Source organism: Electrophorus electricus, chromosome 18, assembly GCF_013358815.1.
Source record: "Electrophorus electricus isolate fEleEle1 chromosome 18, fEleEle1.pri, whole genome shotgun sequence".
In the NCBI taxonomy this organism is placed as follows: domain Eukaryota; kingdom Metazoa; phylum Chordata; class Actinopteri; order Gymnotiformes; family Gymnotidae; genus Electrophorus; species Electrophorus electricus.
This window is the reverse complement of record NC_049552.1, coordinates 10,988,945-11,001,281: the sequence shown is the minus strand read 5'-3', so window position 1 is coordinate 11,001,281 and position 12,337 is coordinate 10,988,945. Positions and strand designations below refer to the sequence as shown.

Below are 12,337 nucleotides of genomic sequence, written 5' to 3'. Positions count from 1 at the left end.
CGGATGCCCACTTCGAATGGGATAGGAGGGGTTTGCAAAGGAGACTCTTTCATTCGGTTGCCCCATTGTTGTTCTCTGCACGTTGTCTTCGACTTACAAGTGAATAAGCTAAGGTAAGCGGTCTGAATTTGTAAAGAAATATATGCCTGGAAAATATGTCTGGAAATAGCCTAAATCAAGACATTGTTCCTCTTTTGTCGAGGCTTAATTGTTTAATCTTTTCTGACTATGGTGTAAAAAATAAGAAACAGATGATTTCTTGCATCTTAGTTATTAACTTTTTGTGGTGTCATGCGTGTTGTGTAACGAGATGTCGGTTAGTCAGCGAGAAATGATATGTGATCGCGCTAACACACTTCAAGCACTGGAGTTCAGTGTAGTTAGGTTGCAATATAGGGAATAGATGGAGAGTGCCTAACGACACGATTAGACAGAAACGACACCAACAGAAGTTGAACATGTTGGCCAGATACATGCATGCTAGAAAGAGTTCACTGTTCAAACCAGTGTTCGGTTTTTACAGTATTTCGCGTCCAGATGGGCTTAAACGAACACTGCAGATATTAATTCAGCAATCATTATGATATTTTGTACGTGTGTGTGTGTACCTCGCCAAAACGTCAACATCAGCGTGTAAATCCTGGTATTTGAACACGTGCGAGCCAAGATAAAAGCATGCTTGCTATTAAGTTAATATGATCACTTATAACTGCTTAATGTCTACAAGTATGGTAAGCTATTTGAAAATGGTCTGGAAACCTTTTGTTCGTCGTAATATGTTTGTACAATTAAGTATGATTTTACAACATGAATGTGATTAACCTATTGTATCTGCAGTGTCGCTAGCTTATACATTAACGAAAGCACAACCAAAATAGAGCAATTGCCAGGTCTGTTAGAGGATGACTGTATTTACACCAGTGTATGATTAACGTTTATGGTGATGTTTTTATCTCTTAAGAACCCTGCGGTGTTCAGGTTTTATGTTGATGTCTTTTTGCTCTTTATGTAGATGCGAGGATAATTAATTAGCGATATGCAGTAACACATACTGTAAACATAAAGTGAACATAGTTATGCGCTTTATCTGCACACCAGATTGCTCATTGAAAACTAGCCACACCTTATGTAGTAGAATTATATTCAGAACTACTGGGGTTGTTAATGATAATTATTTCGCTATTCACATTTTAGTTAAGGTGTTTTTGTATAGCAGGATACTTAGTGGAGACTTCAATATACGGTATCACTCAGAAGTTCAATAGACTGAATGAAATACATCCCACACCGAATTCCATTATGTCAGTATCGCTCCCTCTCTCTCTCACTCTCTCCTACACAATCTCCACATACATGCAGAAGACCTCTGCTGAAAAGCAACCATCCATCCCTCAGTCTATCTATTGAGGGCATACACCATGCAATAGTGCTGAGAAAGAAGGATTAGCTCAGATGCCCTTATGACTCAGTTAGTATGCACGCACACCTTACATCGAAGGTGTGCAAGCTTTGTCATCCATCATGTTTATCGTGTTTTTCATTATAGTGCATCATGATTGTTGCGTTTAAAATGAGTTAGAAGCAGGCACTGTGTAACTCAAGTGAATTGTCCACTAAGCCTTGTCTAAAATGGTTTAACCTATGTGGGAACTATAATGAGTCACAGTATAGTTCTTTAAGTTTGCTTGTTTTTTGTTTCTTTTGCATAAAATCAGTGCATAACATCAGTTCCATTGCATTAAACAATAAACAAAAGGTACAATAGTGTGTAACTGCATAAGCAGAAATTTTAATTGCCCAGTGGGTTCAGTTTCTAATAAGCTTTGCAGCATCACTATATGGTTCACATGCTTAGCTGTGTAGAATCTCTGCATTATGTGTAAATGTTAATAATATCCTGCATGATTCAATATGTACAAGTTGTGGCTACGCTGTATCAGGTTTGCATTGCGTAACAGAGCAATAGACCACTTATTTTCCGCAAAGTGAATAGTATTTCTATCAACAAATTTATCTCTAATATTTATGCAAGGTTTTCATGCTTATAACAAATGCACCGTTTTCAAGTCATTCTTGGTCCTTCTTTCTCCCTCTGTTTTTCTCAAGAAGTCCTTCATGTTGAAAGTTGCTGAAAGTGTTGAGTGTATAGGCACAGTTCATTGTGCATTAATGACTTGTTTATTCATAATCTTTTATGAATCTCAGATATCCAACTGGTCTTGAGTTTCTCCCAAGATGTGTATTTATTAAAAATGCAGTAACCAACAAACACTGATATGTTCATTGCTCTGTAAGTAGACTTTTTCCAGCTTTAAAGTTTTGAATATTGCTTCAAATTTTGATAATTTATACTAAAATTAATTCGTTAAATTGGTGGGGTGAGATTATCACAAATTATTTGATAATACAGATTCTTATATAATAATACACATGCATTGTCATCAACCACAGCAAAGAAATAATACATTTGTGTTGGATTTTACTAAATAGTTGTGCATTTTCAAACACACTCTGTGTTTTCCTGGTTAATGTGTCTGAATGAAAAAAACTGTTGCAAAGATGGGTCCTGGAGCTGTGCTGAGCCATTTGTATTTTCTGCTTCACAAACACTGGAAAGCTTTTTCTTCATGCAGAAGAGCCCAAGCAGTCGAAATGTAATCAGTATGATGCACTGAAGGTTAAAAGCAAAGATAAATTTTCTGGGATGGTGTTGTAGGTTTAAAACTCATATCACTGTCAATGCTAGCATTATCTGTTAGGTCAAAGTAAAAAAAAGACTGTCACTCTGGAAGGTAAAATGTGTGTTCTGGCAGCTGTAATAGAAAGCTTGCACTTTGGTCACTTTCTTCTGGCGGTCAGAGCACATGTTTGTCACATGGAAGACATGGTTAGGCATGGTTAGGCAAGCCAAGGTATGCCTTGGTTTATAGGCCAAAATTGGGACCAACACTGCCTGAACTTTCAGTTTTACTCTCACAAAACAATGACAGCAGTTGCTGCAAGTTCTATTATAGCCAAAAAATGCTGCTTTTGTAGCCATGTCATAGTGGAAGTGTCATTGACTGGTTCTTTCGGGCTGGTGTCAGAGTAGCCCATACTTCCTCCCAGAAGTTATACATTTGAAACCAATGAATAAAAATCTTGTATTAACATATGAGTCACCTAACCCTAACCATAGCCTAGTACTGTATTGCAATAACCTTGTTTTATTTATCTAAGCTGCCACCCACATTGTCTTCCAAAAGTACATGGCCAATGAAATTAATGTTGACACTGCTAATCAAATTGATTTCAGCAGTCTCACAGTGTATTTCACTAACTATGCTGAGGCTGGACAAGTTGTTGTGCTCTGAAAGTAAAACGATAGTTTATTTAACAGAGTTAACAATTCCATTTGAGGATGCAGTAGATGAAAGTTTTGAGAGGGAGAATCTTAAGTCTGCAGACTTGGTGGCTGAGCTGAGAGAATGCAGGTGACATAGCATAAGACTGGTAGAGATAGGTGTTGGGGGATTTGTAGCTAAGTCTTCTGCATCCTTGCCTGGGCAGTTCAGCTTTAGAGGCTGTAAACTAAGCGTAGCTGTGAAGGAGTTATCAGAAGTAGCTGAAAAGGCTAGTCAGTGATTGTGGATAAGGACAGCCCAGACAAGTTGGGGAAATACACTATAAAGGTGGAATGGCAGAGGTATTTTATATGGTGATGTATTAGGTACAATCTATGTGGAACTGGCTGCACTGAGTATGCATTAGCGGTGCTATTGGGTCTGGGTACGGCCTTAGTCACCCAGGAAGCCAACACAGATTTTTATGGAAGTGAGTGGCAGCATGAGGGCAGCACAGTTATGTGTACTATTGGCATAGAGTATAAAGCCCATATGGAACTGGGGGCCGAATTGTGCAGTTTCAGTGGAGCGGCTTGGATTAAAAGTGATCTTGTAGGGGGGGTGTGGCTGGGAAGCCAGACTTTACTGAAGAGCCTTCTGGAGGTGTTGTGGGCTTAATTCAGCAAATCACAGACAAAGGGAGGTGCCTTCCTGATAACCCCTGAGAAGAGCTTGTGATGTTGTGGTTTCTGGTATGGAGTGAGAGGGCTGGGTGCTATGTGAAGCACCCATGGATTGGCATAATACATTTTATATCTTATCCTGTGTATAATTACAATATACATTTAGACAAACATGAATACTGGGTAGACCTCTCCAGAATGGACTTGGAGCTGGTTTAAATCATATCTAGAATTGCAACTGATATTAACATGTGAGGTCCCCCAAGACTCAATTGCTGCACCCCTTCTATTAAATGTATACATGCTACCATTAGCCAAATCCTGCAAGAAAACAAAACAGTCTAGTGATTTATGGTCCCATAGACTCACTGTGTAAATGTATAGAGCACTTTGACAGCTGGATGTACCAGTTTTCTGAAACTTAATAAGGGCAAAACAATTCTATTTACAGAAAAAAGGCTTAATGTGAGTGCCTTCAGTCCAAGGCACTACATACCAAAAACCAAGTTAGAAAAATAAACTTTTCCATGCTGTAATTTCTAACAGGTTAGACTTCTGCACTAAACTCCCTAGTGGCCTTCCAAAAATACTGTTAGACAGCATTAGCTAATTCAAAATGCTGTCGCTTCAAACGCTACCTTGGCCGAAGAGAAGTGAACATATTACTCCAATTCTAAGGCCCTTACCCTGGCTTCCATTTAGCTACAGGATTGATTTCAGAGTGTTACTGCTTGTTTATAAATCATTAAATTGTTTGGGACCTAAATATATCTCTGCCATGCTATAAGAATACAACCCAAATAGGCCTCAGAGATCAATACAGTCTGGTCAATTATTAGTGCCTGGAATTAGAATAAAACATGGTGAGGCAGCTTTCAGCTTTGCTTGATCCAATTTCCTTTTAGATTTTTCCTTTTATCTTTTTATTTTCTTATTATCCTTTTAAGTTCTGTCTTGTTAATTTATCTTATCATTTAAAGCTCTGTTCTCTATTCTTTATGAAAAGCATAATGTAAAATGTAGTATACTTGTCTTGTCTTATTTTATTGTACTCAAGTTGAAGAAAGCAACTACCCATTAGAAATACTTATAGTCTATAAATTGTGGATAAATCTGGTACAGTAATTAAAATGATCATTGTCTCTCCAGCACTGCTATAAGAGGACTGAATCAGCTACACTGGCTGGAGTTGATTGAATTGTTCCAATTTATTACAACTCTAATACCCATAGGCTGGAATTACTTTGTATTGTTACGGTAATTTGTGTTCCTTTTGAGTTTTGACAGCTCTCAAACAATATTTACTTAGTATTAATGATATTAAAGGATTAAATAGCTAGAATTTAAAATATATCTATGAAGCATGGTAATGAGCAAATCCATCTACATTTATGCATATAGATAACAACAAAACACAAATAGCCGATAACAAAAGACATCTCTGAACAGTGTTTTAAAGGGTCTTTTTGTTGTGTAATAGTTCTCTATCACACTGGTCTGAAAAGTGGAAGACCACATTCCATATTGACCTATGTCACCTCCATAATGGTTTTGTTTAAGTCATTTCTCTGGTCACCCATAACTTTGTTTTTAGATTTTTATCTCTCAACACTCAGAAAGTCAACACTCTCTCAACACTCAGAAAGTCACTTTGAAGACCGTCGTGTCCACTCTTATCACTTATTTGCTTGCTTGCATTGGTCTGCATTCATACAGTGGCATCATTACTGACAACCATGGAACAGACCATTACAGGGATCAGGGGTGGTGCTGCAGTAGCACATACAATTTTCAAAAATATAGTCATATATATTATTTAACATCAATACATATACCTCATTTGTATTGGTCACTTGGCTCTGAGGACTAGGGGGTCCTCAGTGGACAAGGGGGTCCTCAGTGGCTGCAAATCTTTGTCTAGTGCAAAGACCACCCCTGTGAAGATGATCCCAGTTGGCAACACTGTGAATCACTTAGCAGCATAGGAAGAAGCACATAGATTGTGTTAAACTTTTAACTAAAAACCTTTCCACCTTTATCCATGTGGTTCTACTATATTAAGTACACTCACAGCTAAATATTTGAAAAACTGAAATGGATTACTGCTTAATTGACCCTTTGCTTCATGTTTTGAAATCTATTTTACAACCGTTACCACCGCCATCTATAATGTGGTGCCAAACGAAAAGAAAAATGCACATATCTGCCCACCCTCTAAAAACAAAGAAAAGAAAAGGGAAAGAAAAAACATAAGTTGGTTGTACTCAAAGATCTCATGTCATTGTTTTTCAAACTGTTTACAGAATTGAAGTCTTCAGTGAGGTAGCGGGCTCTATGGCTGTTCATTGTATCCCCAGACAGTTGTTTTCTAATAAATAAATCATTTTCTAATTACAAGTATCCGGTGTCATCCAAAGAAGGATGGGCCACCCCTTTGAGTCAGGGTTTCCTCTCAAGGTTTCTTCCTCATGCTCTATGGAGTTTTTCCTTGCCACTGTCATCCTTGGTTTGCTCACTTTGGGCTTGGACTCAGCCATTTGTAAAGCTGCTTTGTGACAACAGCTGTTGTAAAAAGCGTTATATAAATACATTTGACTTTGAATTTAATTAAAACTATATTAAATAACAAATAATAAACAGGCTGTGCAAATGCAGTGTGTATATTGGAGGGCTTGCAGGAAACTGGTCCAAACCAGAAGCACCCTAAAGCGTCCTCCTGTACTTTTAGCTTCAGAAGATCAGCACCATTTAAAAAAGGACAAAGAGTCCAGACAGTGTCAATAGAAGCCGGGACGGTTTCACTGTGGTATGGCTCTTTTGCCAAAGGTCAATCTGACCTTTTCTCTCAGGAAACAGTCTCTGATGGAATATTTCTGGCTTGACAGTAATTCTATATTTCTGTTTTTAAAGAAATGGGTATCGCAGGCATGATGGAGAAAAAAGCTGGCACTATGCATTCAGTCAGTGGTGAGACCGTTTTTATAAGCTTGAGGCAGTCTTTAGAATGTAGCATTTGTTCTCATCTTTTGGCATTGTAAAAAAATTTTCAAGACTGTGCTAACCTCCTGAATTCTGAAGATGAGCCTGCTTATGCCCACAAAGATGTGCTCTCTCTCTCCTGAAACAGCTGCCTCTTTGAAAAGGTCCGTCTGCATTCAGCACGTGTGTCCTCAGGAGAGGTGGGAGACCTTGCGGACATCTGAATGTAGGGAGCATGAGGAAGAGCTGCAGTGTGTTGACAGTGATGTCCAAAGACGTGAGTTCAGTTGACACTGTCCACCCTTGTTCATATCTGAACATTAGCATATTGGTGCTATTGTTTCCACCAGTGGTTTATGCTACCTTTTCAAGCTATCTTTCATGCACATTTCCCAGTGTGGAAATTTGGCTTTAGTGCACCACACACAACAATACACACTTAAACATTAACGTCACCATCACTCATCTGTTATTTCATTAATTGTTGTTGCTAACAGGCTTTCTTATTACACACATGCACAATCACTCTAACCAGTGTTTCCTTTAGTGCAACAAAATCAAGGCAAATCACAGGATGTCTTTCATACAGTACTCTGTGGTTTATAACAGCAGCATGAGAAATATGTCTCAATGTGAAAAGATGAAAAATGAGAACTGGGAAGCAGATTGGTATGGAGTGTAGCTCGTTTATGCTAGTGAGTGAAAACCCACGCCAGTGTGGCAGCCCGGCTTCCCACTGGCCTGACTGTGGTGAGGGGTGGGGCCAGACAGGCCACACCTCCCATCTGTTTCTTTTGCCATAGTCAGAGTCTGTTCATGCCACCCGTTCATGCTCTCTGGGGGCCTTATTGATTTGCAGGCTGTAAATAAGGAGACCCCTGCCCCCAGCACAGAGCCTCTTGCTTATTAAAGCCCTATAATCTTTTTTTTTTTTTTTTTTGCCATTGAGTGGCACAAGATCAACATTTAGCAAGACTTGATGTGTCCTGAAATCTATATTATTATGTCTGTTCATGTTAAATAAGATATTTTCATTGATTAGTTAAATTGTTCCATTTGTGTTTATTGATATTGCACAGACAGCATATATTGTCTCTATTTGCAGTGTCACTCTTTAGTTTGTAACTGTGATGCTTCTTTTTAGCCTTAACCCTAATAATGAAAGAAGAATAGATTTTAGTAGTGGAAAAACATTTAAGACATTAATCTAAGGAGAATCCTTAAAGTTAAGAAATAATTGAATTTCTTGCAAATTAAAACATCCCCTGAAACATTCATGGTGATAACATGGGGTTAGTGGAATTTCTTGAATATTGTCAGTAATTAATTACTGAGTAATAAGCTTTACTGTGAAGCCATCTTTTTATTAGTGCACACAGGTAATGTAGATGTAGGTGATTTGCTAAGTAAAATACTAGCTACTTAACGTCTTATAATCCCCACTAAGATAGTGAACATGAATCGTTGTGTTTTTCCACAGTTCTCTTGTATACAACATCAGTTCTCAGTTCCCAAAGGTCTTGTGAATCTGGACAAATGTGCACTGACTAAACCTATAATTTGATTTGATGAACTAGATCAATAGTTTCCAGTGCATCACCCTAGCACTCCTGGAGTGCTGAGACAGTACTGTCTAGTTTCACACAGACCTTAAGGGTTTGCAAGTTTTGTTGAAAAACGGTGTTATTCAACCAATATAATGGTAAAAAGGAAGCAAAGTGGTTGACATAGTAACAAGGCTTCCTCTCGATTACCTAATGCCTGACCTTGTATTGTTCTTTGTGCCTCTTCTTCAACCTGTGCAGCCATTTTGGTGTATCATTAATGCAGTTTAGCCTTGCTAATGGCAGTGTTGCAATGACATTTGTCAAGATTTAATTTCAACACTTCCAAGGCCATTCATGGTGCTTGGAAACAGCTTTACCATTAAGACACACATTCAGTTTACAGCTGTGGTGCTGAAAAGAGGAACAGGTTTTTTTTAGCTTAATTTGTATACTGAAAGCTAAATTTGTAGACTGAATGATGAACTTCCCAATGTTAGCTTTATTTAATGCAATGAAAATAACTTATCAGTGTTAGCTTGATTTATTAATTTAATAATAATTATAATCATTGCTTAATAACTATTGGGCAGAGGAATAATACTAACTGCACCACAACCTTTTTCACAGCCTAGAATCATTGATCACTGAACTCTCATATTTATATTAGTTTAAAGTCACCAGGATGTTGATAAAAGCTTTGAGGTTGTAGTGTATTAACCAGTGGAACAAATATTTTGTGTCATTTATTATTAGTTTAGCTGAAATATAGTAGAATGGTATCAGTCTATGGCTAGATGAAAAAGTGCCATAGAGATTTTGGGGAAAAAAACCCATATTGTACTGGCAGCACTGGTAAGGCTGCTATACTCAATTAAACAGGTTTATAGCCTGGTCTGTGTAAAACTGTTTATACTTAAAAAAACAACAACTGTGGGACACTGAATGTCTGTTCTCTCTCAGAAACAGAATAGGATATCTGTTCTTAATCACTCTCACCGCTTCCTTTCTGTTTTTCTTACCATATATTTTTCTTTATCTGTCACACACACTCACACACAAACACACACACACACACACACACACACACACACACGCACAAACACACACTCCCCGTTCCCTCACTCCTTCAGGGAGTACTCGGGAAACTCCAGCTAAGACTCTGCCTCCCATTTTCTGAAAAATCCTGACATGGATATGAACTCCATTCACACTGATATATCCATGATGTGGTCACATATTGAAAACAGTACATTATTCATGAGCCTTGCTGACAGGCTGCGGTTGCTTCCAAACCTTCACGGAAACACAGCAGACCATTAAATGTATAATATCTATAAAACACTCTCAGCTGACAGGAACAGGCTGTTCTGGAAGTGGCAGTGTTCAAAATGGCTCCTGATCAATCAGCTAAAATGCACTTTGTCACCCTTCCATATAAATGTAGTCTATGTGCTTGTCCAACTAGATTGCAATTAATTGGTTAGATATTTTACATCTTCAGTGAAGGCATACATGATAATTATAAGGAAACATTTTAGATGGAAAAAATAATACGGAGTCATGTTAAAACATGTCTTAAAACACTTTTGGAGAGTAATTAGGAGAAGCACTGTTCAGCTCAGCTTATAGTAAAAGTGTGCCCTCTTCTGTACAAATGTACTTACTACAATCAGGCTGTGGTTTTACCTTGTCTTTAAGCGAACTGTTGGGCAAGGACTCACCTAATGCCTCTCTCCCTCTGTTCTGTCCTGTAGTCTTTGTAATTTTCTGTTCAGCATAATACTTTAAGGCAACTTTCAGGTTTATTGTTCTGTAATTATACAGAATTATAATTGTAATTGTAATTATATCTTTGCTGGCAGGACAGCAAGGAGGTACCAGCCTTCCTTGGGGCCACTCTGGGCGCAGACCTGCACAGACGCTGCCGCCGCCACTCAGGCACGTTGGTGCTGCCGCCATTGTCATGGCGACAGGCGGAGAGGGCACGGTCTCCCGAGGAGGACCTCATGAGCCGTCCCACCTCACTTACCATCACCACGACTCCACGAATAGACATCACTCCAGTGCCACCTGACAGGTGAGGCCATTTCATCATTTCAGGGTTCACATGAGGTAAAACTATAACATAAGAGGGTGAATTATTATGCAGATTTTTCTGAGATTTGTATTGTTTTAATAGCCTTTGAAATTTGCCCACATGATACATTTACATACTTGGCAGACACTCTTATCCAGAGCAGATTACATTTCCAAGCAGAGGTAGGCGAGATTAGTGTTAGGACTCTTATTGGTGTGGAATAGAGTACTTGTCTGTATGGGGTTTTAAACCCCATTCCACCACAGGAGAGGCTGCATTGTTACCCACTACACTATACCAACCACAAGTGAGTTTTTACCCACCTTTTTCGTACATACCTCTTATAAAACCTTAACATCCTCAGTAATAAGGTTTTCTGAGATTTCAGTGTACGTGATTCCCCCTGAATTTTTAAACCTTGTAAGCCTGCATTCACACACCACAGTCTATTGATATTCCTTGATCCTTCTTATCCATGATGGTTTTCTCTGCACCTGCCTTAATGTCTCAGATACACACAGACTCTGAACAGTTCCGGGCTTGCCCACTGCTCACCGAGGACCCTGGGAATTAGGCAAAGTGGGTGTGGCCTGTAAATGGGTGTGGCCTGAAGTTGAATGTTTAGCAAGCCCACAGGAGGGTGGGGGTGGAAAGCAAGGGCCCCTGGGGTGAGGGTGAGAGAGAGAGCAAAGGGGAGGAGGGTGAGAAAAAAAGAGAGGGTAAGGACATTCTGCTTGCAGTCTTCTGCACTCTCACTGCTGCTGGAAGTCTAAGGCCAGGCCAGTGGTGAAGCATTTAGGAGGCATGGATCTGAGCCAGGAATCGGACATGAGCTGCGGGGAACTGAAGGTGCCACTCCAGGGGGAGGCACAGGGCCAGCCTGGGGTCAAGGAGTGGGAGCCAGCCGCAGCGGGGTTACTGTGCACCTCGCCGCACGTGTTCCGGAAGTTACTGGTCAAAAAGAGTGTGCGCCAGCAACGGAGGTTCACTGTAGCGGTGTCTCATACGTGGTAAGAGGAAAAGGGTTTCATAAAGAGGGATCCGTGTGTTTGTGTGTGTGTGTGTGAGTGAGAGTGAGAGTTTGAGTGTGTCAAGAGAATTGTTAAGGGAGAACACGGTTCAAAATGACTTCCATGCTGTTGTGACTTTGTGAAAATATTCTGGGAATGTGCTTCACTACCATGTGTTTAACTGAGGAGCTTCAGCATGCAATCATTAATCATATGCCAGATGAACCACTTAGATTTGCTTGATCTGTCCTGATATATTCATATGACAGGTGTAAGGTTTAGAGGGCTATTAGTATGTTGCGAATATGAATTAAAGTGTGTTAGGAGAGGGGAAGCTCTGTGTTATTCAGGGACAGTCTGGGTACTGGTGTCTTCTGGTTACCCGCTCTTGAGATGGTTTTAACATCTTTAGCTTGCCAGTTATGATGACTGCGCATTTTAAGAGGTAACTAGAGCCTATGCTCCACATGCACACACTCGCACACACACACGCATGCACACACACACACACACACACACACACACACACACACACACACACACACACACACACACACACACTGAGCTAGTTTTACAAGATTCAAGGGTATGGAAATAGGTGGTCTTGCTCAACCCTTCCACTGTGTCTTAAGTTGTCCCATGAGCGTACCCTTCTGCACTTGCTTGGGTCATAGCTTAATATCATTTGACCCAGTGCCTCCGTATACCAAACATAACA

The 12,337-nt window shown here is 39.6% G+C and overlaps 1 protein-coding gene across 2 annotated transcripts in view; it reads left to right on the top strand.

Moving 5' to 3' along the window:
• Positions 1-12,337, top strand: part of pde4bb (phosphodiesterase 4B, cAMP-specific b) — a 36,893-nt gene continuing 24,556 nt past the window's right edge. The window contains exons 1-3 of one of the 2 annotated variants that reach the window (XM_026998301.2): positions 1-113; positions 7,134-7,262; positions 10,395-10,609. In XM_026998301.2, the coding sequence (XP_026854102.2) occupies positions 7,221-7,262; positions 10,395-10,609 (257 nt within the window). In that variant the 5' untranslated portion in view covers positions 1-113; positions 7,134-7,220. Of the gene's footprint in view, positions 114-7,133; positions 7,263-10,394; positions 10,610-11,350; positions 11,620-12,337 lie in introns of those variants that run through there. The other variant, XM_026998303.2, reaches the window with a different exon arrangement.